Source organism: Solanum stenotomum, chromosome 11 (genome assembly GCF_019186545.1).
Source record: "Solanum stenotomum isolate F172 chromosome 11, ASM1918654v1, whole genome shotgun sequence".
In the NCBI taxonomy this organism is placed as follows: Eukaryota; Viridiplantae; Streptophyta; class Magnoliopsida; order Solanales; family Solanaceae; genus Solanum; species Solanum stenotomum.
In genome coordinates this window covers 49,372,103-49,394,331 of record NC_064292.1, presented here as the reverse complement: position 1 = coordinate 49,394,331, position 22,229 = coordinate 49,372,103, and the positions used below count along the sequence as shown (strand labels likewise).

Here is a 22,229-nt window from a genome sequence, read left to right as displayed (position 1 = left end):
TTTCAGTATGAGCTTCACTTAGGCACATTTGGCGAAGAAGATTGTGAATTTTGCAACTTCTCATCCTTCCATTAGCCCTTTGTTGACCAATCAAAATTAGACTTCTATCAATTAACTTTTCTACATACTCCTCTGCTACCACTTCTAATCTTTTATTGTTTCTTGCCTTTACGAATTGCTCAGAAATCCATAGCCTAATCAACTTGGAAACGTTAATCTCTCTGTCTTTTGGAAAACCTCCAACATAGAGAAAACAAGCCTTCAAATATTGGGGCAAATTGTAGCTCAGAAAAAGAATTGATTGGCACCGTTCTGACACCATACCAAAGAATGAGTTCAGATTTGTCTCTGATTGTATTCTTCGGAGATAGTGACCCATGCATGTTTATCAAAGCGAGAGCAAATATATGAATCATCATAAACTTTTTTGGCAAGAGTTGTCTTACCTATACCGTCCATACCAAAAATTCGTATGACGGTCAACTCGTCTATTTGGGAAGTGAGGCGATCAAGTATGGTGTTGAAGTCATCCTCCTTCTCAACAATAGTATTTTCCTCAATTATACTTTTTTCTGGTGAGTATGGAGTTGTTGCTAATTCTGCAGATTTGCTTCCATGCTTGTTAAACTCAACAACCATCATCTCTTTCCTGAGAGAATCAACATCTTTTTCCACTTTTAGCAACTCTTCCTCAAAGAATTTAGCAGCCACTTCTCTCTTCTCTCCGCAATCTGCTAGAATGTTGTTTCTTAGACTTGAATCAACTTTATCTTCTGTTTTGTATATTACATCTCTGATCCTCTTTTCTATAAAATTATGAGTTTCAATATCTTTGGTTTCCTTTGTTGTATCGTCAAGGAAAACTTGTAGAACAGAAAGATTTTGATAGAGAGATTGAACATAGATTTCGGACCTTAGTTGCTCAAGCATCGGAAAATTGAAACTTTCTTAGACTTGAATCAACTCTATCTTCTGCTTTGTATACTACATTTCTGATCCTCTTTTCTACCACCTTGAAATTGAAACTCGATAAATTAATTACTTATTATTTTAAAAAATGTAATAACCCTTTTTTTAATGATGGGTTAATTAGTAATTTTAACCCTTAATAATGAGAATTAAAAAGGTGTAGGCCAATCCTAATCTCTTGGGCGTATGTTTTGCCTAAAGAATAGAAAGTAGGGTTATATTTTCTCAATTCCTGCAGCAGAAGGTTATAGACAGAATTAACTGAATTTCTGTACCAATGTCTGAAAGTAATGTTTTGGCAATTAGGACAATTAGCATCCTACCGATTTGGAGTTAGTTACTGAATTAGCTATTCATATCACCGCTACCATAAATTAGTTGCTGCCAAAAAAAATTCAGATTTCATCCAAAGTATTAATTAATAGATTGACCATCATTTAGGGAATGAAGTGTATAATTATTGGATAGATGATTCATTAATTAAATTTAGACAGCTTGACTGGAATATTTTACTTTTAATTCATGGCTTGAAGTGTAAGATATTAAGGTTTAGCCCTAAGCTGAGCGTTTGGGATATTTAGACTTGACCCGACTAGCATTATTGATATCGTTAATTAATATTTTGCATAGATTGAGGCAAGTGGGGGCTGTTTTGGTTGGTGTTCTACACCCAACAGGTGGTGTTAGCGGGTGTTAGTCACATCTAGGGGGTATTTTGAGATGTGACAAAAAATATATAAGATCAGTAAGATTTAGATAACTATACTAGTGAATTACATACCTTAAGAGTTACAATATCCTTTGTAGTATCGTCAAGGAAATCTTGCAGAGCAGAAAGATTTTGATGGAGAGATTCGACATGTTGTTGTGTAGAACTTGGACAAACGAAAGATTGGTTAGGTTTGAAGAGTTGTTCCAATGTATACATAAGTGAAGAAATAGCAGCATAAGCCATTTCTCTTAACAAAAAACATTATTGCAGTTTGCTGGAATAAAGATAGAAGCTTACAAGTTTAATGTCTCTGCTTTGTTATTATTAGGCTAAGAGGTTTTGTCCAAATGATTTACTTTTTTTATTTCCACCTTTTTCTAAATGGGGGAAAAAGACATAGGATGCTCACCTTTATCATTTATTTTCTAATCGGTAGGTCAACACAATCAAATTGATTAAAGGGCCTAATATATAACTTTGTGCTTTAAATTGACCTCATTTCATATTTATTGCCTCAATTCTAAATGCAACGTTCATTTCCTTTAACTTGTAGATTATTGATTTTGTTATAAAATTGCAACTCAAATTTTTATAGTCAAACACAACTTCAACTTCATAAATTTAAATAAAATAAAATAAATTAGGGCCTTAAAATATAGAAAATTTGGGCATGATTAATTATTTTTCCTGTTATTTTGTTGTTATTGATGAATATTATATTACATTCTATAATCAAGTATAAATTATACCTATGACTTAAATAAATTCTAGATGTAAAATTAATGCTATTGAGCCCTGCAACGATAACTAGTTTGCATGTACAAACAAATGTGGAAATACTTATCATATATCATATATATTACTAAAGTCTAAAAGTAGGAAGACCCAAAAATGACAAGTAATATTACTATTTTACCCCTAGGCTAAATTAAACATCTAATTAATTAAATAATAAATGATAATATTTTGATTATTATTTAAATTGTTAGTTATTTATTATAAAGACAATGAAAGAATCATTATATTTATTTTAATAGTATTTGACCTTTGAATTTTCCATGTGACTTTTCATGCTTCCGTAATTTTTCGGAAGCTCCAAAGATGAAAAGTTAGATTCATTTTACCCTTAAGCTGAATTGAACATTCTAATTAACCTAATATTAAATCATAATATTTTAATTATTATTTGAATTGTTAGTTATTTATTAAAAAGACAATGAAAGAATTATTATATTTATTTTACCCCTTGGCAAAATTAAACATTCTAATTAATTAAGTATTAAATAATAACATTTTAATTATTATTTGAATTGTTAGTTATTTATTATAAAGATACTGAAAGAATCATTATATTTATTTTAATAGTATTTGATTTTTCAATTTTTCATGTGACTTTTCATAATTCCGTAATTTTTTTGTCCTACAAATTTAACTTTTCCAAGAAAGACTTTTATTTACTACTGTGATAATTCTGGTGTGTAGGAGCTCTAAACAGGTGAAATAATGTCACAATTTTTGGTGAAAGTTGTGAGATCCCCTTATGCAATCATGAGATTAGACAAGAATTCAACTATTAAAGCATCGGAGCTTGGTTTGTTAGTTTTATACTTATTTGTAGTAATTAGAATTATAATAAGACTTTTCTATCTCTCTTCATATAGTTGAATTGTTGTTTTGTTAGCAACTTGCTTTAATTTCATATTTTTATTTTGTATCTCAAATATTCAGTTTTCATTATAGAGACAAAAGCCAAAAAAAAAAAGAGCCTAATTGTCTTGCTCATGTGTATCTTTTCTTCTTCTTTTTTTTGTTTTGTTCTTTGTACTTACTCCCTCCGTCCCATTTTATGTGGCACCATTTCCTTTTTGGTCAGTCCCAAAAAGAATGTCATATTTCCTTAAATGGTAAGTATTTAAAGGTGCAATTTCTCTTTTACCCTTATTGGTCCTACTTAATCTTAAAGATAGTACTCCAATACATCTATGAGAAGAGAGAAAAGTGAGTCTACTTTTTAATATGACTATTTTTGAAGGGGCAATTCGGTAAACATTTCAAAGTCTTTATTTATTTCTTAAATTCCGTACCCAGTCAAATGTTGCCATATAAAATGGGACGGAGGGAGTATAATTTTGCATATACATTAACTTTCATCTTTAAGAATGAATGTGATAAAATGTTTACTCTTTTTTTTTTGTGAAACATATAGCATTAAATTAATGGTGGATAAGTTATGTATGAAGAGAAAATTAAATTCTGTATAAAAATAGTAGTTATGTTCATAAATCTCCTGATTTTCAAAATATAAATAATAAAACATTTTATACCTTAATTTTAAATATTTATAATTAACTAATTAGTTTAAAGTGCTTGTGGGTAAAAATTTATTATAATATTTTGAACACATACATTATAATTATCGGGAGATTCAAAAGACAAAGTAAAAAAGTTGAAAGGTTTTGTTTTCCTTTCACTCAAAATAATCATACACCATTTTTGTACAAAAAGTAAATAATCTCCTCTCAAGCTTTTAATTGAAGAAACATTAATATTGCACTACGATTTGCAGAAGATTAATCTCATGCAATCTTTTAATCTTCTAACATTATATTATTCTACCAACAAAAAGGAATTTTTAACACTATCGAGAAATTTAATTTAGATAGTTGTTATCTTTTCCTTTTTGCTTTACAAGTTTGTTTTTTGACTTATAAATAGAGTTTATTTTATTAACTTCTTATATTATTATCTCAGTACATTCACTTGGAGGTTATGAAAGTGGTGTGACACAATTTGTAGTAAGACAAAGTAAGAAATCTCATTAGACATATTTTATAAAAAAGAACTCAAATCATATTTTTTAATAGTAGTATTTATTTTTTTAAGAAATAATATAATCATTAATACGGGTTACATGCGCAAAGCGCATCCCCCAAAACTAATTTTAAAAATGTGGGAATAGAAAAAAAGAAAAATTATCTTCAATAAGACATAAAATGCGTTTATGGTGGAATAAAAATGATATTTTTCTATACAAACTTAACATGCCACGTTAAATACTTGAAGTATAAGAAAAAAAATCATATCCTATATACTTTTGTCACTTTTTGTTTCCTCAAACTTTTGTTGCAACCTGCAGATCCTACACATGATAGTATTAACAATGTCATCAACGTTCATTGTTGAAAAGAGGATTCGTCGAGATGACAAACAACTACCTCTCAAGACCTTCAATGAACCTCAAAGTCAGGAGAAGAAGAAGATCACACGGGACCAGATTCGGAACCTATACAAATGTAGAAGCAAGGGGTGAGTACCACCAACACCGCAGAGGCGTATCCAGGATTTTGGCTAGATGGGTGCACGATTATGAAGAAATGTATCCTAAATACAAATTTGATCATTTGACTTATAGGTTCTAAATATGAACCATTAAATTTTAAAAACTATAGATCCAAAATATATAATACAATTAGTTTTAAATTTTAATATACACATTTGATTTAATTAGATAAAAAATTTACAATGCTAAATTTTTTAGGAATTTTCAATGTAAGACACTTGAAAATTTTGAAAGATTAAAGGCAAAAATACAAAAGAAAAATTAGTTGAAACGTCAAAAGTGTCACCGATAACCACTTGGAGTGGTGTTACTCAAAAAGACAAGATAGATATAAGATTTAAATTTCTATCCTCACTTAGAGAGGTGCACCTAATCATCATCGTATTATTATATGATACTTTGAACATGGGTTCACACATCTATATTTAAATATTTTTAAAAAATATAACACTACTATATATGATCTAGAGAGGGGAGCATGGGTTCACGTGAACCCACGGCACCCCCTCTAGATACTCCTCTGCCAACACGGTACCCAGCAAGCAACCTAGCTAAATCAAATACTCCTTTCATCCCAACCAAACCTCCACAAACTACAACCTGCACAAAAATCAGCTCAATGTAACAGGTCTACGTACCATAAACAGGTCACAAAGCTCAAAGTTTTACAATATTTTATAAATGTTATCGATACAGAACCTTTCGTGAAGCAAATCTAACAATATGTAGTAAGCAAGAAATGGAACTTCAGACCGGGCGAAACACAGGCAATTTGACTAGTTAGTCTAATAAATAAGAAACCTAATCCTATGGAGCAAAACAGTTTTCTTCTGATACAAAGGGAAATTTACAAAAAATTCCACTAGTTTAGGAGCTAATTACTTAGATACATACTAGTTTGCAATATTACGAATCTTACCAGATTTTTGAGGATCCATATACATGTATCTCTAGATACATGAGATCAAAATGAGATGTAATTTGTTCTAGATACACTATATCCAAGTGGATTCGCATGCATATGGGATACATAATAAATCTCACTCGCCTCCCTCCCGTCTCACTCCCCATTCTCCTGTGTATTTGATATTCTAGTTACATGTGAATCACACTAGATACATCAGTTACATATATCTAGTGTTGTTGTATGTATTTGGGATACATGACTATCGAAGCAGTGAGTCTGCAATCAGTGGATTACTTGTAACATACCTTTCGAAGTTGAAGCACATTATTTCCCCAGCTTTGTTGCTCTTGTTGAATTTTCTTTGCACTAATCTATACACCAAAGCTGCATAAATATGTTTGGATGAATTTTAGTGTCATTATTTCTCCAATACTCTCGGAAATCTACTCCAGTTTTTCATAACCAAACCAAATAAAAACCTTCTTATAACATTAAGTTGTGTTTGCTCACTATCACTTAATAAAATATTTCATTTAATATTTATTATAGGTCCAAATTTACAAGCCTTTTTTTTAAGCAGGGTGAAAACAAAAATGAAAGAAAATAGGAAGACCACATGAACATATTAATTAAGAATTGACTAATAATCAAAGATGAAAATAAACATACCACAGGACTAATTTGAACTTGAAGCTCATAATTTCCCAAGCTCTCTTGCTCTTCTTGAATTCTCTTTGCACTATTCTCTACACCAGAGCTGCAACTATTTATTGTGATCAATTTTAGTGTCATTATATCTCCAATACCCTCGGGAATCTCCTCCAGTTCATTCAACCCGTCTAGTAATAGTTGCTCAAGCATCGGAAAATTATCACTACATGCTTCCCACCTTTCTAGACCTATGAAATAAATTCGTAGACATTTTAATTTGCGAAACACAACATCTTCATTTAGTCTCCAATCTGTTCCAGTGAATGCAAGATACCCTTTGAGCACCTCAAGATTGGGTAAATTAGACAGCAAATTCACAACTTCCCATGGTATATAAGTATATGATAATATCAATTTCTTGATATTAGGACTTAATTTCTTGATTTTACAAGGCAAACTATTTCCAGAGAATTTGTTAAGGTCAAAGGTCGCCAGCTTTATGAATAGCGTCTCCAGCTCCTCTAGAAGAATTAGAGAATCAAGAATTGCAGGCCACTCAGGATGCTCAGATCTATCTAAAATCTTTAGCTTTTTTAGATTGGGAGTTCTTATGATTTCCACAATAAAAGGAGAGTTACGGAGATAAAGTGTTTGCAAGTTATTGAGAAGGCACAAAGGTTGTTCTCCAATACTATCATTTTCTGCCTCGACAGGATTACATATATATAGTGGCGATCCGATATCCAAATGTCTTAGCTCTGACATTCTCCAGATATCTACTGGCTGCTCCAACTTTTTCCTTTCAAAACTTTGAAGAATTATGGTCTGTAGATTTCTCAATTTGGCTAGTGAAAGACTTCCCTTAATTCTTGCAGCAACATATCTCAAATGTATAAGATGAGGTATTACACAAGAAAAATCATACAGGACTGGTAACACGTCCAATACCTTAAGCAACTTGAACTGTGAAACAATGGAACACATCCGTATTGGAAAATCTACTTGCATTGAAATAAAGGTGCGGATTATACCACTGCTATGTTGCATACAATAATCATGCTTCTCTGCAACTTCAGACAAAAGGATCACTCGATGTTGATCATCTATGGCTTCGAGAACATTCCCATTCATGACATTTTCAGTGTGTGCTTCACTTAGGCATAATTGGCGAAGAAGATCATGAATTTTGCAACTTTTCATCCTTCCATTAGCCCTTTGTCTACCGGTCAAAATTAGACTTCTATCAATTAACTCTTGTAGATACTCTGCCACCACTTCTAACCTTTTATTGTTTCTTGCCTTTACAAATTGCTCAGCAATCCATAGCCTAATCAACTTGGAAACATCAATCTCCATATCTTCAGGAAAACCTCCAACATAGAGAAAACAAGCCCTCAAATATTGGGGCAAGTAACTGTAGCTCAAAGAAAGAATTGATTGGCACCGTTCGGATACAGTACCAAAGAATGAATTCAGATTTTCCTCAACCTTCTGCCAATTATCATGCCTTGGGTCCATTTTTCCAAGAATTCCAGCAACAACAACAATCGAGAGAGGTAATCCTCGACATTGTTTTACAATATGCTTCCCTGTTTCTTCTAACAGAGGAGGACAAGGATCTTTTTTGAATAATTTTTCAGTGAATAGATTCCAACTATCTTCTAAACTTAGAAAAGACTTACTATAAGGCAGAAAATCAGGATAACTAACATAATTAGCAACATTCTTAAGTCGGGTGGTTAATAGAATTCGGCTTCTATTGCCATCATTCGGAAATATTCTTTGCATTTGGTCCCAAGCCTCAGTACTCCAAATATCATCTATGACAATTAGAAATCTCCTACCCTTCAGGCCTCTATACACAATCTCCATTAGTTGATCATCGCTCATTTCTTGATTGCTTCCAGTAATTGAAGAGACAACTTCAAGAAGCATTTGTCTCTCATTGTATTCTTGAGAGATAGTCACCCATGCATGTTCATCAAATCGAGAACGAATAGATGAATCATCATAAACTTTTTTGGCAAGAGTTGTCTTACCTATACCGCCCATACCAAAAATTGGTATGACAGTTAACTCATCTGTTTGGGAAATGAGGTGATCAAGTATGGCGTTGAAGTCATTCTCCATCCCAACAATTGTATTTTCCTCAATTGTACTTTTTTCTTGTGAGAAGGGAGTTGTTGCTAATTCTGCAGATTTGCTTCGATGCTTGTTAACATCGATCAGCATCACCTCTTTGTTGAGAAAATAAACTTGTTGTTCCACTTTCAACAATTGTTCATAAAAGGATGTACAAGCCTTTTGCCACTTGTCCTCACGATCTGCTAGCTGAATGATCCTTCTTAGACTTGAATCAACTCTATCTTCTGCTTTGTATACTACATTTCTGATCCTCTTTTCTATAACCTTGAAATTGAACTCGATAAATTAATTATTATTTGAAAAAATATATAACATCAGCAAGATTTAGATAACTGTACTAGTGAATTACATACCTTAAGAGTTTCAATATCCTTTGTCGTAGTATTGTTAAGGAAAACTTGAATAGCAGAAAGATTTTGATAGAGAGATTCCACATGTTGTTGTGTACAGTTTCGACAAACTAAAGATTGATTAGGTTTGAGGAGTTGTTCCAATGTATACATAAGTGAAGAAAGTGCAGCATAAGCCATTTCTCTTGCATGGCAGAAAGAGTTCGATAGACAGAATAACTAAAACATAGAGCCTTTAATTTGCAGATTTAATCTCTCTGCTTTATTATTTGGGAAAATTGTATATAATAGCAAACTATTAATTCAAATTAAATGCTATAAATATACTTTGATTTAATTGTACCCTATAGCAAATTATTGCTATTTTCGCTACTCTCCCTGGTGGAATCTCGCTCGCCACTCTCGTTTGGTGGCAGTCTCGCTCGCCTCTCTAGCTTTTATACAAACACAAATGTATAAAATGTGTTTGTGTTTGTATAAAGCGAGAGGAAATTGTATATATACATATATTTTCGTTCCCCTCTCTCCCCTCTCCCAGATCTCGCTCGCCACTCTCCCAAATCTCACTCACCACCCTCGCCTCTCTCGCTTATACAAACAGAAACGAAATGTATAAATTGTGCTTCTGTTTGCATAAAGCAGCAAATACATATATCTTCGACCTATACACTTATAATTATACAATACAAATATTTCCCTGCCCAATTTTCTTTTGCCTTTCTCTCGTTCTCGTTTTATACATACACATATTATACAATTGATCTTTTGTATACAATTGTTTTCTTTTGTATATGTATAGCGAATTATACAATTGCCTTCTTTGTATATGTATAGCGAATTATACAATTGCCTTCTTTGTATATGTATAGCGAATTATACAACTGTTTTTTTTGTATATGTATAGCGAATTATACATATATATGTTTGCTATGGAGCGCAATTATGCAAACTTTGTTATAACATACAATTATGAATTTTGTGTTTGCTATATGTGAAAGTTGCTCTTATTATTATTAGGCTAAGAGGTTTAGTCCAAATGATTTACTTTTTCATCTCTTCCTTTTTCTGAAGACATATAGTGTACTTACCTTTTTATCATTTGTTTAATTAAAAGAGATGAGAACACAATCTAATACACTTTACATTACACAACAAGAAAATCAAATTATTTCACTTAATTAATACTACTTTAAATTCGAGATGTTCAATGGGGTATCTCTTTTGTATTTTATAATTGTGAGATAAGGTGTAGTGGACTAAGCTTTTACTATCATTATCTTTAATTAAGCAATTGATGGGTTTGTTGACATAAATGACCACACAATGTATGAGAAGCACTTTGAAAAAAAGTTGATTGTTTCTTACCAAAAGTACTTTCTTTTAAATAAGCTAATTTTAAAAGTTTGTAAAAATAAATCCTCCTCTAATAATATATATATAATTGGTAACTAAAGTTTTACTTCCATTAACCATAATTTCTCAATTTTACAGTACCACCTTGTAAAGACTTTTGTGTACAACAATATGGTCTTTAGGGACAACTATTAGCTAGATCAAGATGTGAGGCCCAGTGAAATTTACTTGTATCTGCACTATTAATGTATCTTGGCATCCTCGTACACCTAATTATTAGAATTTATATAATTTTTTAATCCATTTTAAAATTAAAATAAAAACATGATTAAGAATGCGATATTTTGATTTAAATCAATGTTTGACAATGAAATATTCAAATTTAATTTAAGGTTTTTTTTCAAATTTTAGAACTCTTTTTTAAAATTGTAGTACATTCAAATATAAATATTATTACACACTATTAAAAGTATAGCCAAACACAATTTCAAGTTTATAAACTCAAATAAAATAAAAAATAATTGAAATGAATTTGGGCCGTGTATATATATATATATAAGACATAAAATGTGTATGATGGAATAAGAGTGATATTTTTCTATACAAACTTAACATGTCATGTTAAATACTTTAAGTATAAGAAAAAATTAAAGAAAGCACTGCATTTTACTGTTGTCATATCCTATATACTTTTGTCACTTTTTATTTCCTCAAACTTTTGTTGCAACCTGCAGATCCTACACATGATAAACTTTTACAAAGCCATCAACATTGGCAAAAGAACTACGTCGAGTATCAGCACAGAAAAAGTGTGGAATGCAGCTAGCTTTTTTAGTCAGAGGTTCATCGTTTTGGCTCATTCAACGTCTTGCCCTCGAAAAATTCACCAAGCATACGTTCAAGATCTTCAGCCGAGTACCTGATATACTTTTGGGGGTTCTTACCGCTCTCAACCATGGGCCTATTCCAGAAAATACATTGAATTATCATACAAGAAAAAGACTTACTATGAAGTTTGAAGCAATGTTATATCGGCATAATACATAAACAAACATTAAACTTGATCCCAGATGGCAAGTAAACACTTCGATCAACTTTGAGAGTGCACATCTAGACACCTCAACTTGGTCTTAATTTTAGCAACTAAACACTCCAACTCGACCCCATTGTGTCATGTGGATACCCAATCTGAAAATGACATAAATTTTGGTGGTGCCTAGATGATCATTTTGTAAGTTGGAGTGTTCAACTGACAACACGATGGAGACGAGCTGAAGTACCTAGATTTGCATACTCGAAGTTGGAGTGTTTATTTGTCAGTTGAGACCAAGCTTAGTTTGAGTGTTTGTTTATGTATTATGCCTATATTGGATGCTATTAATTACATATATGAAGTTTGTTAACTGTCAACTGAATGATAATTTTGTTGTGATTCCATGTTAAGATTTCTGGCAAAACCATTGTGAGAAAAGAGAAATACAAACATAATCAGTAAATATATCATACCCGAAGCGCTTGATGAAAGATCTGTATGCAGGCAGTAAGACTTCAGCGACTGCAAGCCTCAATGACTCTCGTAGCTCGGTGTCTGGGACTGTCCATTGACTTTGTCTTTGATGAAGATCCTCAAATTGAATATTGAATGTTTTCAACCTGTAAAAATTTACCAAATGCTAAGCGGACTGGGATGAAGATACTTGATCATGAAGTTGACTTGGCTAAAGAAATTGAAGGACCTTTCTTTTACAAGCGCTCTTGAAACTCCACTGCTATTTTGCCCATCTACACCCATAGAGTTACTGCCCCCAGATGATGTTAGCCCTTGAATCGAGAGGCATTGCAGAATCTATATCAAAGTAAAACGAGTTAATGACTATCATTAATTTATGCACAACCTATCCTTTCAGATAACTTCGCCCAATTTTAGAACTCCATAAGGCAAATACAAATCAAAATAGCCATGGTAATTTGACGGAAATACCGATCCAAGTATGGATAAGGATGCGGGAATTCGGCTAAAAATAATTCAAGCATCTAAAAATAGAGTTATAGAACATGAATTATGAGATATTATGTGGACAACTTGAGGAGAAAATATTGATCAAGACGAGAATCCTGGAAGGAGATACAAAGAAAGGGAGTGACATAGAAATTTCTATATACAAAATATTTCATTTTCTTCAATTTCACATAAATCACTGGATCTGTCCAAAATTTCTCCGTCAAATTTGGTCAAAGTACCCAAAATCTGTTGACCAGATCGGATAGGGATCTCACACCCACGTCGTGTCAACACGGGTGCAGCACCGAAAGTGAAGAGTCCGAACAACTTAGCCTACCACAACCCTCCTTGTTTATACATGCTTGGGACCGGCAATGTAAAGCACGCTTACACAAGCTGAGTTCTAACCACACATAAAATTACATAAAACATAAAGCAACTCAAAGTCATGGAGTGAAATGATCAGTTTGGACATCACAAATGGAGCAGGAAATACAAGAAAAATCACGACGATAATACTGACACATCATCATGCCAAGATTACTCACTCATGGTATTATCACCAACTTAACTTCATCTTTATATAGCATTATAAATTTTGCAGTGTGTCTATTTTCTTCCTTGTTTCTTCTCTTTGAGATAAGAAGTAATGGAGAGGGAGAGGCAAGAAAATCGATACCTTTGCCCAAGCAATTCTTTTATATTGATTAGCATGTTGCTGTACAACTCTCCGGTGTCTTTGAACCCAATCATCACCCAATAAATCCTTGGCTTCAGACCTACAAGGAACAGATTATAAGCACCAATTTCCAAGCAAACATATACTATTGTGGCTTATATACAGTCTATGCAACAAACCTGCGAACAGATCTGACCATGTAGTGAATATTGTTCATAAGGAACAAGTTAGTCAGAGATGGATCCTTATACTGCTTAGATTTCCCATCCAAATTGGTTTGAAGAGCCTGCATTATGCGCATTGTGACAGTAGCAAGTTGAGAATTTGAGTCTCCATTTTCAAATTCTTGGAATAGTTGTTTCAATGTTGATTGGTAGCTGAACAAAAGGAACCAAGCAACTCATGAGGGAAAATTAACTCAACAAAGACCGACAAGGAAGCTTCAGCATACGGGCACTTCCTTTCTTTTAAAGATAAGCACAATGAAATCTAGATGCTAAAAGCCTAAAACTAACTAGAAGCAACAATAGCCACTCTACCCACAGAAACCAGAGTAAAACTAAATAATGCATGAGTAATGTTTGATTCTTGCACTCTAGACAAATGGTCAATCCCTTCCACACTCTCGTATCTCAATCAGTAGGGTTAATCATAGGTAAATTGTGACAATCTTTTCATGTCCTATAGGTAAATTGTGACAATCAGTTGGGATAATCATAGGTAAATTGTGACAATCAGTTGGGATAAATCATAGGTAAATTGTGACAATCAGTTGGGATAAATCATAGGTAAATTGTGACAATCAGTTGGGATAATCATAGGTAAATTGTGACAATCAGTTACGATAATCATAGGCTGCCACCTCTGATGCACCAGCTAACTCACGTCAAGCCAAAGCCTTGATTCTGATTCTGACAACTGCTTTACCATCTTGTGATGCAGCAACTTGCAAGTTCCTTAATATTTTATGATCAATTTTGCATGTAAATTCACATAGATAAAAGACTCTTCCACTCTGCTTCTTTGAGTGTTTGAAAATTTCTTAATGACTCAGGACCTAGGTTCACTATTCCTATACCACACTTCTAGATCAGTACATCTGTAACTTGTCTTTCTGACGCATTTACTTGTGATACCATGAACATCCCTGAAATTTTACATTGAGCATCTTGTCCATCCACCTTCAGAGACAAAACAATCAAAGAGAAGCAGAATGCAAGACATGGTAGTTTGAACTAGTTTCACACTATTCTCCCATTTACCAAGAAACTTATATTACGGCACATTCAGTGAGGTAAAGTGCACTACAAGTTGTTCCACAAGCTAGTGAAGGAACATGGTCTAGTAATATCAACTAGGTAGAAGCTTCCAATGTATATAAATGTAAAAGACATCATTTAGTTGAGAAAACTTACTCAAATAGGAACTTCACATAATTAATGACATAGCTCGTCAAGGGATGGACAGTTCCATCTGAGACGGCAGTTTTCGTTGCATCTTTCTCCACAGCTTCTTCAAAGTCACGAAATGTTTCTTGGGCTGTCTGAGCAAGTCGCTTTGACAAACCAAAAGCAGATTCCCTGATTTCGTTGCAAGATTTACCTCTAAATAGTAATTCAATCTGCATAAAATCCACAGCATTCGTATGTGAAAATTAAACCAGAAAGTTGGAAACAGATTACAGGGTGAACGAAGATGAAAAATACTCCTAAAACATTGTGGGATGTAATAGAAAGATATTAGATGCAAAACAAATGCAGTAGACCTCTAAGAGAGGCCTATTTAAGCCAACATAAGCTCAAATGTCACTCTACAGAGAGTGAAGAACAGCACCATAGCAGTGCTAACTATGTAAACTAAATACTTACACCTGGGGCTTATTATATATACACTCATATATAGCAGATATATAAATATACGGACACAGACATATACATATGGAACAAACTGTTTAACACATGAACATAATTCAGTATTACTATATCAAAGAACAAGAAATACAGAAGAAAGATTGTTGGTCACCAAGTGTGTGCTTACTTCACTTGCACCACACTTTTCTAGTAGGTACCAATGTTCCATTTGTTATTGTCATGTCATCATGTGGTATCACATCGTGCAAAATATCATTTGGACCATATTAATTTAACAGATAGCATAACTTGAGATTATTGTATCTGTCAGACAGTGGGCAGCTTTTAAGCCTACAAGTATAAAGTAAGACGGGAACAACCATATCAAAATCCATTACTGCCTTGTCAAGGAACCAGGAGCGTATTTTCACATCATGTTAAAATTTGCTTAATCAATCAACTCATATGTGTCAAGTAACGTGTTAACACCCTCAGTTAAAGAGCACTGTCTGTGTCTATTATCTATTAAGAATTAACAACTTTCTTAACCTATACTATAAATGATACTCCCTCCGTCCCATTTTATGTGAGGTAGTTTGACTCAGCACGGAGTTTAAGAAAGAAAGGAAAACTTTTAAAAGTTGTGGTCTAAAATGAATGATAGAAATTTGTGTTGCTATAAATCATTTCATTAAGGGTAAAATTGCCACTTTAAAGCTAAATTGTTACTTAATATAGAAATGTGTCATTCTTTTTGGGACTGACTAAAAAGGAAAGTAAGTCATATAAATTAGGACAGAGGGAGTATTAATTAAACCAGCAGTCACCACGTTAAAGACAACCTGATTGAGAACTTGAGCAACAAAGGTTAACGAAAACTTTAAATCAACCTTTACCACTTTGCTACAATGCAATAATAAAAGCTTGTTGCTACTAAAGTTTCATACCTCTGAGTGAAGTTCCCTCATTATTTCATACATATCTAGAAGCACAAACAACTTCTCAGGTGATCTTTTGCTTTTGGCAATCGCATCACCAAAACTAAGCAGCATAGCAACACTCCCAGTAGTAACGTCAGCAAAGCATTGATCTTTGATCTGCTCAAATCCTTCAAACATTTGATCACAAACTTTCCGCTCAGCAGCGAATAACAATTTGACCTGTTTGATTATCATAAGACAGTCAAATGCCAAATATTTTTCAACTTAATGAGGTGTTAGAGAAAACTTACAGCAATCCTCATATAATGAATCCAATTGCCAATTTTAAATTCGAGAACTTCCCACTGCATCTTTTGAACATCATCTTTACTAAGTTTTTCCACTCCCAACTTGCGAAGACTTTCTTCCAGAACAGGAAAACGTACATCCCTATGACATCAATTTATAAATAGAACAAATGAGAAAAGGAGGAAACAGGTGAACTAAAAGAAGTGCCAGCTTAGAATCTGTAGCATTTAGCTTTAACAGAAAATTGATGTGATATGTATACAAGAATCTTCATAATAGTATATTCTACTAATCTAACTATGGTATCCCACTATATGACTCCCACTACAGAGACCTCAACCCTGCATCACCTGCTGCAAAGAATCATGTTGTTTCTCGGCTAGGGGCTCCAGTTTGAGTGTTGGAACTAGGTTCAAGAGTAGGCTATATCTCTAAAACATAACAGTGATTTCTGGAATATCACCATTGGAACCCAGTCCCCAGCTAGGAACTTTTCAAATCACTATTGCAGATATTGGCATAGATATTTACTTAGTGTTCGATCGGCTCGGCTTCGGATTTGATTGATATTTTATTTACACAATCTTTGGTTATCAAAAAATATTTACTTGGTGTGTGTCTTTGTATTTAGATTAAAAGGCAATTGTTTATAAACTATTAAGTTTTATATTTAGCTCCCTTAAACGGGAGAAGGTAGACTTACCACATCATATACCAGATTTCCCAACAGTCCAATATTCTCCTCTCTCTCTCTCTCTCTCTCTCTCTGTTGTTTCTGCCAGTTAATGTCTTCCTTTATTGATGTTGGTGGTGTCCAAGCCAGCACCCCATTTATTCCACCAGGTACCTGGTACCTCCCCAACCAACACAGGCACCGGATAACTCTACACACCAAGGTTTAGGCAGACGGGAAGAAATCACCTAGTGTTTTTTGTCTTTATTGGATTTGAACCCTGGATTTAAAGTTTTCACCCATTTCATTGATCCCTAGACCACACACCCTTGTGTGTTCCATCTCTTTCTTTCTTCCCTTTTTATTTGGCTTAATATACAAGTTACATGGTTTTTGCAAAGTCTGTCCACCTACTTAAACTTTTCCGAACTAAACACCTCTACATGGTAAAAAGTAAAAACACGCATACCATTGAACATACTTTTGTGGCATCAACATAGTTAATGTAGCGAAAAGTGTGTACCAATCACACTTATAAGGAGCACGGACTCTCCAAAAACGATGCCGCACCCGTGTCGGATACTCCTAAAGTGCACTACTTTCGAAGGATCCATCACGCACCCGATAATATTTTTGAAGAGTCCAAGCAACATAGATTAAATGATATTAGAAAGCATCAAGAAGATGCAAAGTCACAAAGCATGGATGTAGTGACCTTGATCCAGAAAAAACTAAAACCCGAAAAAAGAGAAAACGCAAGGTTAAAAGAAAAGACAAAAAAGCAAAGGGGAAAACAAGAACTCCAAATCCCTGCACTTCCTCTCCCCACCGTCCTGCTTTCTCTCCTCTTTCAAGTCACCCCCCTCCATCTCCCATCCATTTGCCAGTCTTCCCCACCCTCAATCACCTACCTCTGACTTTATCACTATATTTTTAGTTTTCTTGCAATTCCTACCTAATCTTTGACAATAAACGCATTGAACTCTCCCCCTAGAGAAGATTTATGCTGGGTAGATGAACAAGACTCTTCAATTAATGGTAGAATTAGATATGTCAGACAATTACAACACTGCAGATCCATGTTTTTAAATTATCTATTTATCCTGATTCTAATCATATTCTGAAATCTAGATGTATCTTGTTATTGGTTTCTTAGATTCTTTTTAAGCTATAACGTTACCTGCTTTTGCATTGTTACTTTTTGCCGTATTAACCACAAGCTATTTTTCATTTCCTATATTTAGCATTGATTTGAGTCGGATCTGGGGAAAACTAAAATCAATGCTACTCATCAGGTCAGTTCCGTGCTTTCTTAAATCGACTTCTTGATTGAGATGTTCCTATTTTAGTTCTGATCTTTCTTGTTGGTTTTTTCAACAACCGTGGTGTCTGGACCAACTATTTTGTTGGGTTTGAAACAGACCAAATCCCCCATTACCCATATCCAGGATCATATACCTGGGACGAATAAGAGGAGAGCAAAGTGCCAATGGTGTGCAAAACACATGCGGAATGGGTAAGGAATAAAACAATGTCGAAGAAAAGCGGGGGCCAAACTCATTTCCTTCGCTTCGTAGACCCAAAGCAGTGCAAAAAGGTCAAGCCTACTTGAATTTGTTATTGGAAAATGAGGAAGAAATCTGTCAAGAAGAGACAATCTTCAAATACATACTTTGACCTGATGGCTTAACATTCTTAGCTTCAAATACGTTGGAAAAGATAGATGATGACATTTTTGCTCTAACTGTAGGCTCAGTCATATAGAGTTGAAGCTCAGTCAGTGATGATGCATGGTGTTGGGCTCTGCATGAGGTGAACAGTGGTGGTGCTGGTGTGTTACTGAAAAGGAGAGAAATAGAGTAGAGGTGAAGGTATGAAGCTTCGACTAGGGAAAGAAAATTGAAGGGAGAAGACTTTTGTTGGATTTCTTGGTCATTTTGAGAAGAGAGTGTGAGGAAGTGTTTGAGAGCGGCAATGGAGTAAACTGGGAGTGGTGGCAGCAGTGGCACTGTTTAGGGTAGCTAAGGTTTGTTTTGGTTTAGGTTGATGAAAACAACGATGTCTCATGTCATGATTTTATCTTACATAGAATGGATGTGTTATCCATGTCCAGGCAAGAGAGGAACTCAAGAATACAGGTGTTTAGTTGGAAAATCGTAAAATTAAGAGGCTGCCTTAACAAAATAGAGCAAGTAGATGAGTCAATTCGGATATTAAGCCTTCTTCTTTCTTTCTTCTCTCTTCATTCTGATCCACCAAATGCAAGCTCTCCTTCACCGCCCTCAACAATAATATCCATTCTTACACCAGGACACTTTCTTGTTCTATCGTTGGGTGCCCACTCCCTTGGGAGTGCATATCTTATCATGGACGCTAGTATTGCCAATGCATCCGCGATTTTAAAAGTGACCAGAATCTACTTATATATATATATATATTGTTGCCAATGCATCCGCGATTTTAAAAGTGACCAGAATCTACCTATATATATATATATATATGCTATTTAATTGTTTCCAATGATGGAATCTCTAGAGCAGCAAGAAGTCATTCTTTTTCTACTATGCTTTCTAGTGGTCCATGAGTCATTGGATCCCTAAATGGGTAAACAGTGACATCAACGATGACACGAGAGTTTGGAACATTCAGCTGAGAACTGAGAAAATTTTAATGCTCCACTGCAGCAGGTTGCAGTCAGGCTGGGATAGGATACCTTTGAAAAGCAAGTACAAGGCCACAGTAGTAGATTTATTTCTTTCAGTAGATAGATTAACAGCACAGGATGATCGAACAGCATCACATATATCCAAGGACATTTAATGTTTGGAACAACTTAAAAATCACACAGAGTTAGGAATGATAAATCATAAATGTATAGCTGAAAAACACTAAGCTTAAGTCTTTGGGATTAAAAAAGTACTCCAAACTGTTACATGTTCAGTTCTGAGCTCCAGATTAATTTAGTCAGATTTAACTGAAAACTATATTTTCTGATAAAAGAAGTGTTGAATTACTGTTGGAACATAATTAAGTAAATAAAAATGTACTCCCTCTCTAACAACTTAAGCTTTTAAATGATATGGTCACATATTTCTACTTTGTATCACAGCAGGCGAAGATCCTGGATTTGAGTCCCACTGCCACCAATTACTCAAAAGAATCTCTATGTACTTGGCCCATGAAAAAGTAACAGCCCAGCACATGAGGAATTATGTTGAAGACATAATTTATGTAAAGAAAAGCATACTCGATCTCTCTAACAAATTCAGCTTTAGCTTTTAAATGAGATGTGATCATCACACATTTCTACAACTACTATTTGAGAATATTGGATCCTATCAACAACAATGAGGAGTAAGACACTATCAAAGCAATCATATTTGTTCATTTAATTTGTTTCTTTTAATTTCCTGAGGTTACGAATAACCTCATTTTTGGCTTAACAAAGAAAGGATTCAGCTCTTTACAGTATGGATCTAACACAAAATGCTGATTGTTCAGGACCACATAGTTTAGTACTTGTATAGTTAAAGAACAGATATTTTACCTGTATATTTTTACCAGCTGTTGTTGATGACCAGCTTGAACCATCTGTTGGGATAGATCATGCAATAGCGGGGGGATCCTTGGAGGGATAAGAGTTGGTGGTGTATAGACGGTATCATCTGTTCCATGATTATGCTCACCATGGCTACTGGGCAAATGGTTCTTACTGCTAGAGTCCTGATCTCCTGGTGATCCAGTTGATGGTCGCATTGAAGTTGGAAGGCATTCAAATAGACGTTCTGGTTCAACAGGTTTGCTGATAAAGCAGTACTCAGATATAGTCAGAGCTCAATTGAAATGCAAAAGAATAGCATAAAGAATAACACCACACACATGGACAAATATAACGCCAACCACAGTTCACTGCTGCTCAGCAAGCAGAGGAGTACAACACAAACTATTGCAAAGCAACTGACTAATAACAGCGTGGCCAAAACATATATATAGCCACCAACACTTCTGTTAGAACTTATTATAATGCACAACACAGCTTACTACTTTTAGGGAGAATGCAACCTATGATTTTGAGGTGTTTGGGGCTTAACTTTTACCAGTAGAGCAAAGCTTCATTGGCTAAATATATTCAGTGTATATAGACCCATTGACAGGTGAATATTGCGAACAGATAGCCCAATATGGTGATGAAAGAGACAGAAATATCTTTATTAGAAGGCTAGTCAAGAAATGCTTGAATCTCAAACCCAAAAACGTTATTAATCCTCAATAACAGCCTGCATAAAGGTCAACTTAAAAGAATAAATGAACGTTTAGTTTCCATATATTGCTACAGCTATAATTTACATGAAAGATAAGAACACTACAATCAACTATAACCATTGATACTTGAATAATAAAAAATTGTTAACCCTGCAAATAAGCAGAAAAGGATTCAGTTTTTTATGAATAAAGAGAATAATAGTAATACGTGGAAGAATACGACAAGGGATCGAGATAATATCATGAAAGGTATATTTTTTTCTGTTTTGATGAGAAAGGGTATTAATTTGCATGGTTTACTTTCTCTAAAAAAAAAAATACTTTAAATGGTAAGAGTTTGAACGAACCTGTAAGATGATAAAAGCTGCTTAAACTCATCTTCAAGCTTGGAAATAGCCTTGGCAAGTAAACTATTTGCATTGTTGAGCACTCCATCACTACTCTTGAAGCTTTTGTTGTTGTTGAAGAAGCGAATATTGTTTCTCAGTTGTTCAATTGCTTCAAGGTAACTTTCTAGGTCCTCGTGAGGGCCTTTAAGTATTTTAGCCTCCGCCTACATGTGATGTAACCATGAGGTCGGTAGCTCCAAGTTGAAAAGAGTATTTCAAAAATTAACTCAGTTTTGCATCAGATTAGCAAAGGAGGACTACATTTTGATAGTGGATCTTCTTTCCTTTTTTTCCTGTTTTCCTTTTAACCAGCAAATAAGGTTGTTTAACCTATACCTTCTAACACACAGAAAAAAAAAACATTTGGAGCCACATTGCAGTGAAACTCATTTGCTCTTGGAAAAGCAATATACTACTAAGAAAGCATTTTTCCTTTTTCATTCTGCAGCTCTCGATTTTTATATTTTGAGTAGTTAAATATGTTTAGCTTTCCAACTTCTCTCATATTTGGGCTCTCCAGTTTTCTTTTCTTTTCTTTTTCTTTTTCTTTTTCTTTTCCTTCTTTCTTAATAACCGCGAAATCCTTGAGGACCGTGGCGCAACAGTTTGAAACTCGGTAGATAATGGGCCCGTCCTCTAGCCTTCTCCACATAACCACCAAATTTTGTTTGCTACAATGTTTGAACTCGTGATGTGCACCTAACCCATACATCACGC

General features: G+C 34.2%; 2 protein-coding genes across 2 annotated transcripts; both read right to left on the bottom strand.

The window, feature by feature from the left end:
* Nucleotides 1-4,793: 4,793 nt before the first annotated feature.
* LOC125846023 (putative late blight resistance protein homolog R1B-16) lies at nucleotides 4,794-9,254 on the bottom strand. The gene is made up of 5 exons (XM_049525490.1): nucleotides 9,078-9,254; nucleotides 6,598-8,988; nucleotides 6,234-6,299; nucleotides 5,520-5,621; nucleotides 4,794-4,820 (listed from the first exon to the last, which is right to left on the bottom strand). Exons 1-5 carry the CDS (start codon nucleotides 9,252-9,254, stop codon nucleotides 4,794-4,796), a joined length of 2,763 nt encoding a protein of 920 aa, XP_049381447.1.
* Nucleotides 9,255-11,176: 1,922 nt separating this feature from the next.
* LOC125846022 (exocyst complex component EXO70A1-like) lies at nucleotides 11,177-22,224 on the bottom strand. The gene is made up of 11 exons (XM_049525489.1): nucleotides 22,171-22,224; nucleotides 21,471-21,676; nucleotides 20,408-20,662; nucleotides 16,190-16,328; nucleotides 15,906-16,118; nucleotides 14,524-14,729; nucleotides 13,288-13,485; nucleotides 13,109-13,208; nucleotides 12,164-12,273; nucleotides 11,934-12,080; nucleotides 11,177-11,388 (listed from the first exon to the last, which is right to left on the bottom strand). The coding sequence occupies exons 1-11, from the start codon at nucleotides 22,222-22,224 to the stop codon at nucleotides 11,271-11,273; spliced, it is 1,746 nt and encodes a 581-aa protein (XP_049381446.1). The 3' UTR covers nucleotides 11,177-11,270.
* Between the last annotated feature and the right edge of the window lie 5 nt (nucleotides 22,225-22,229).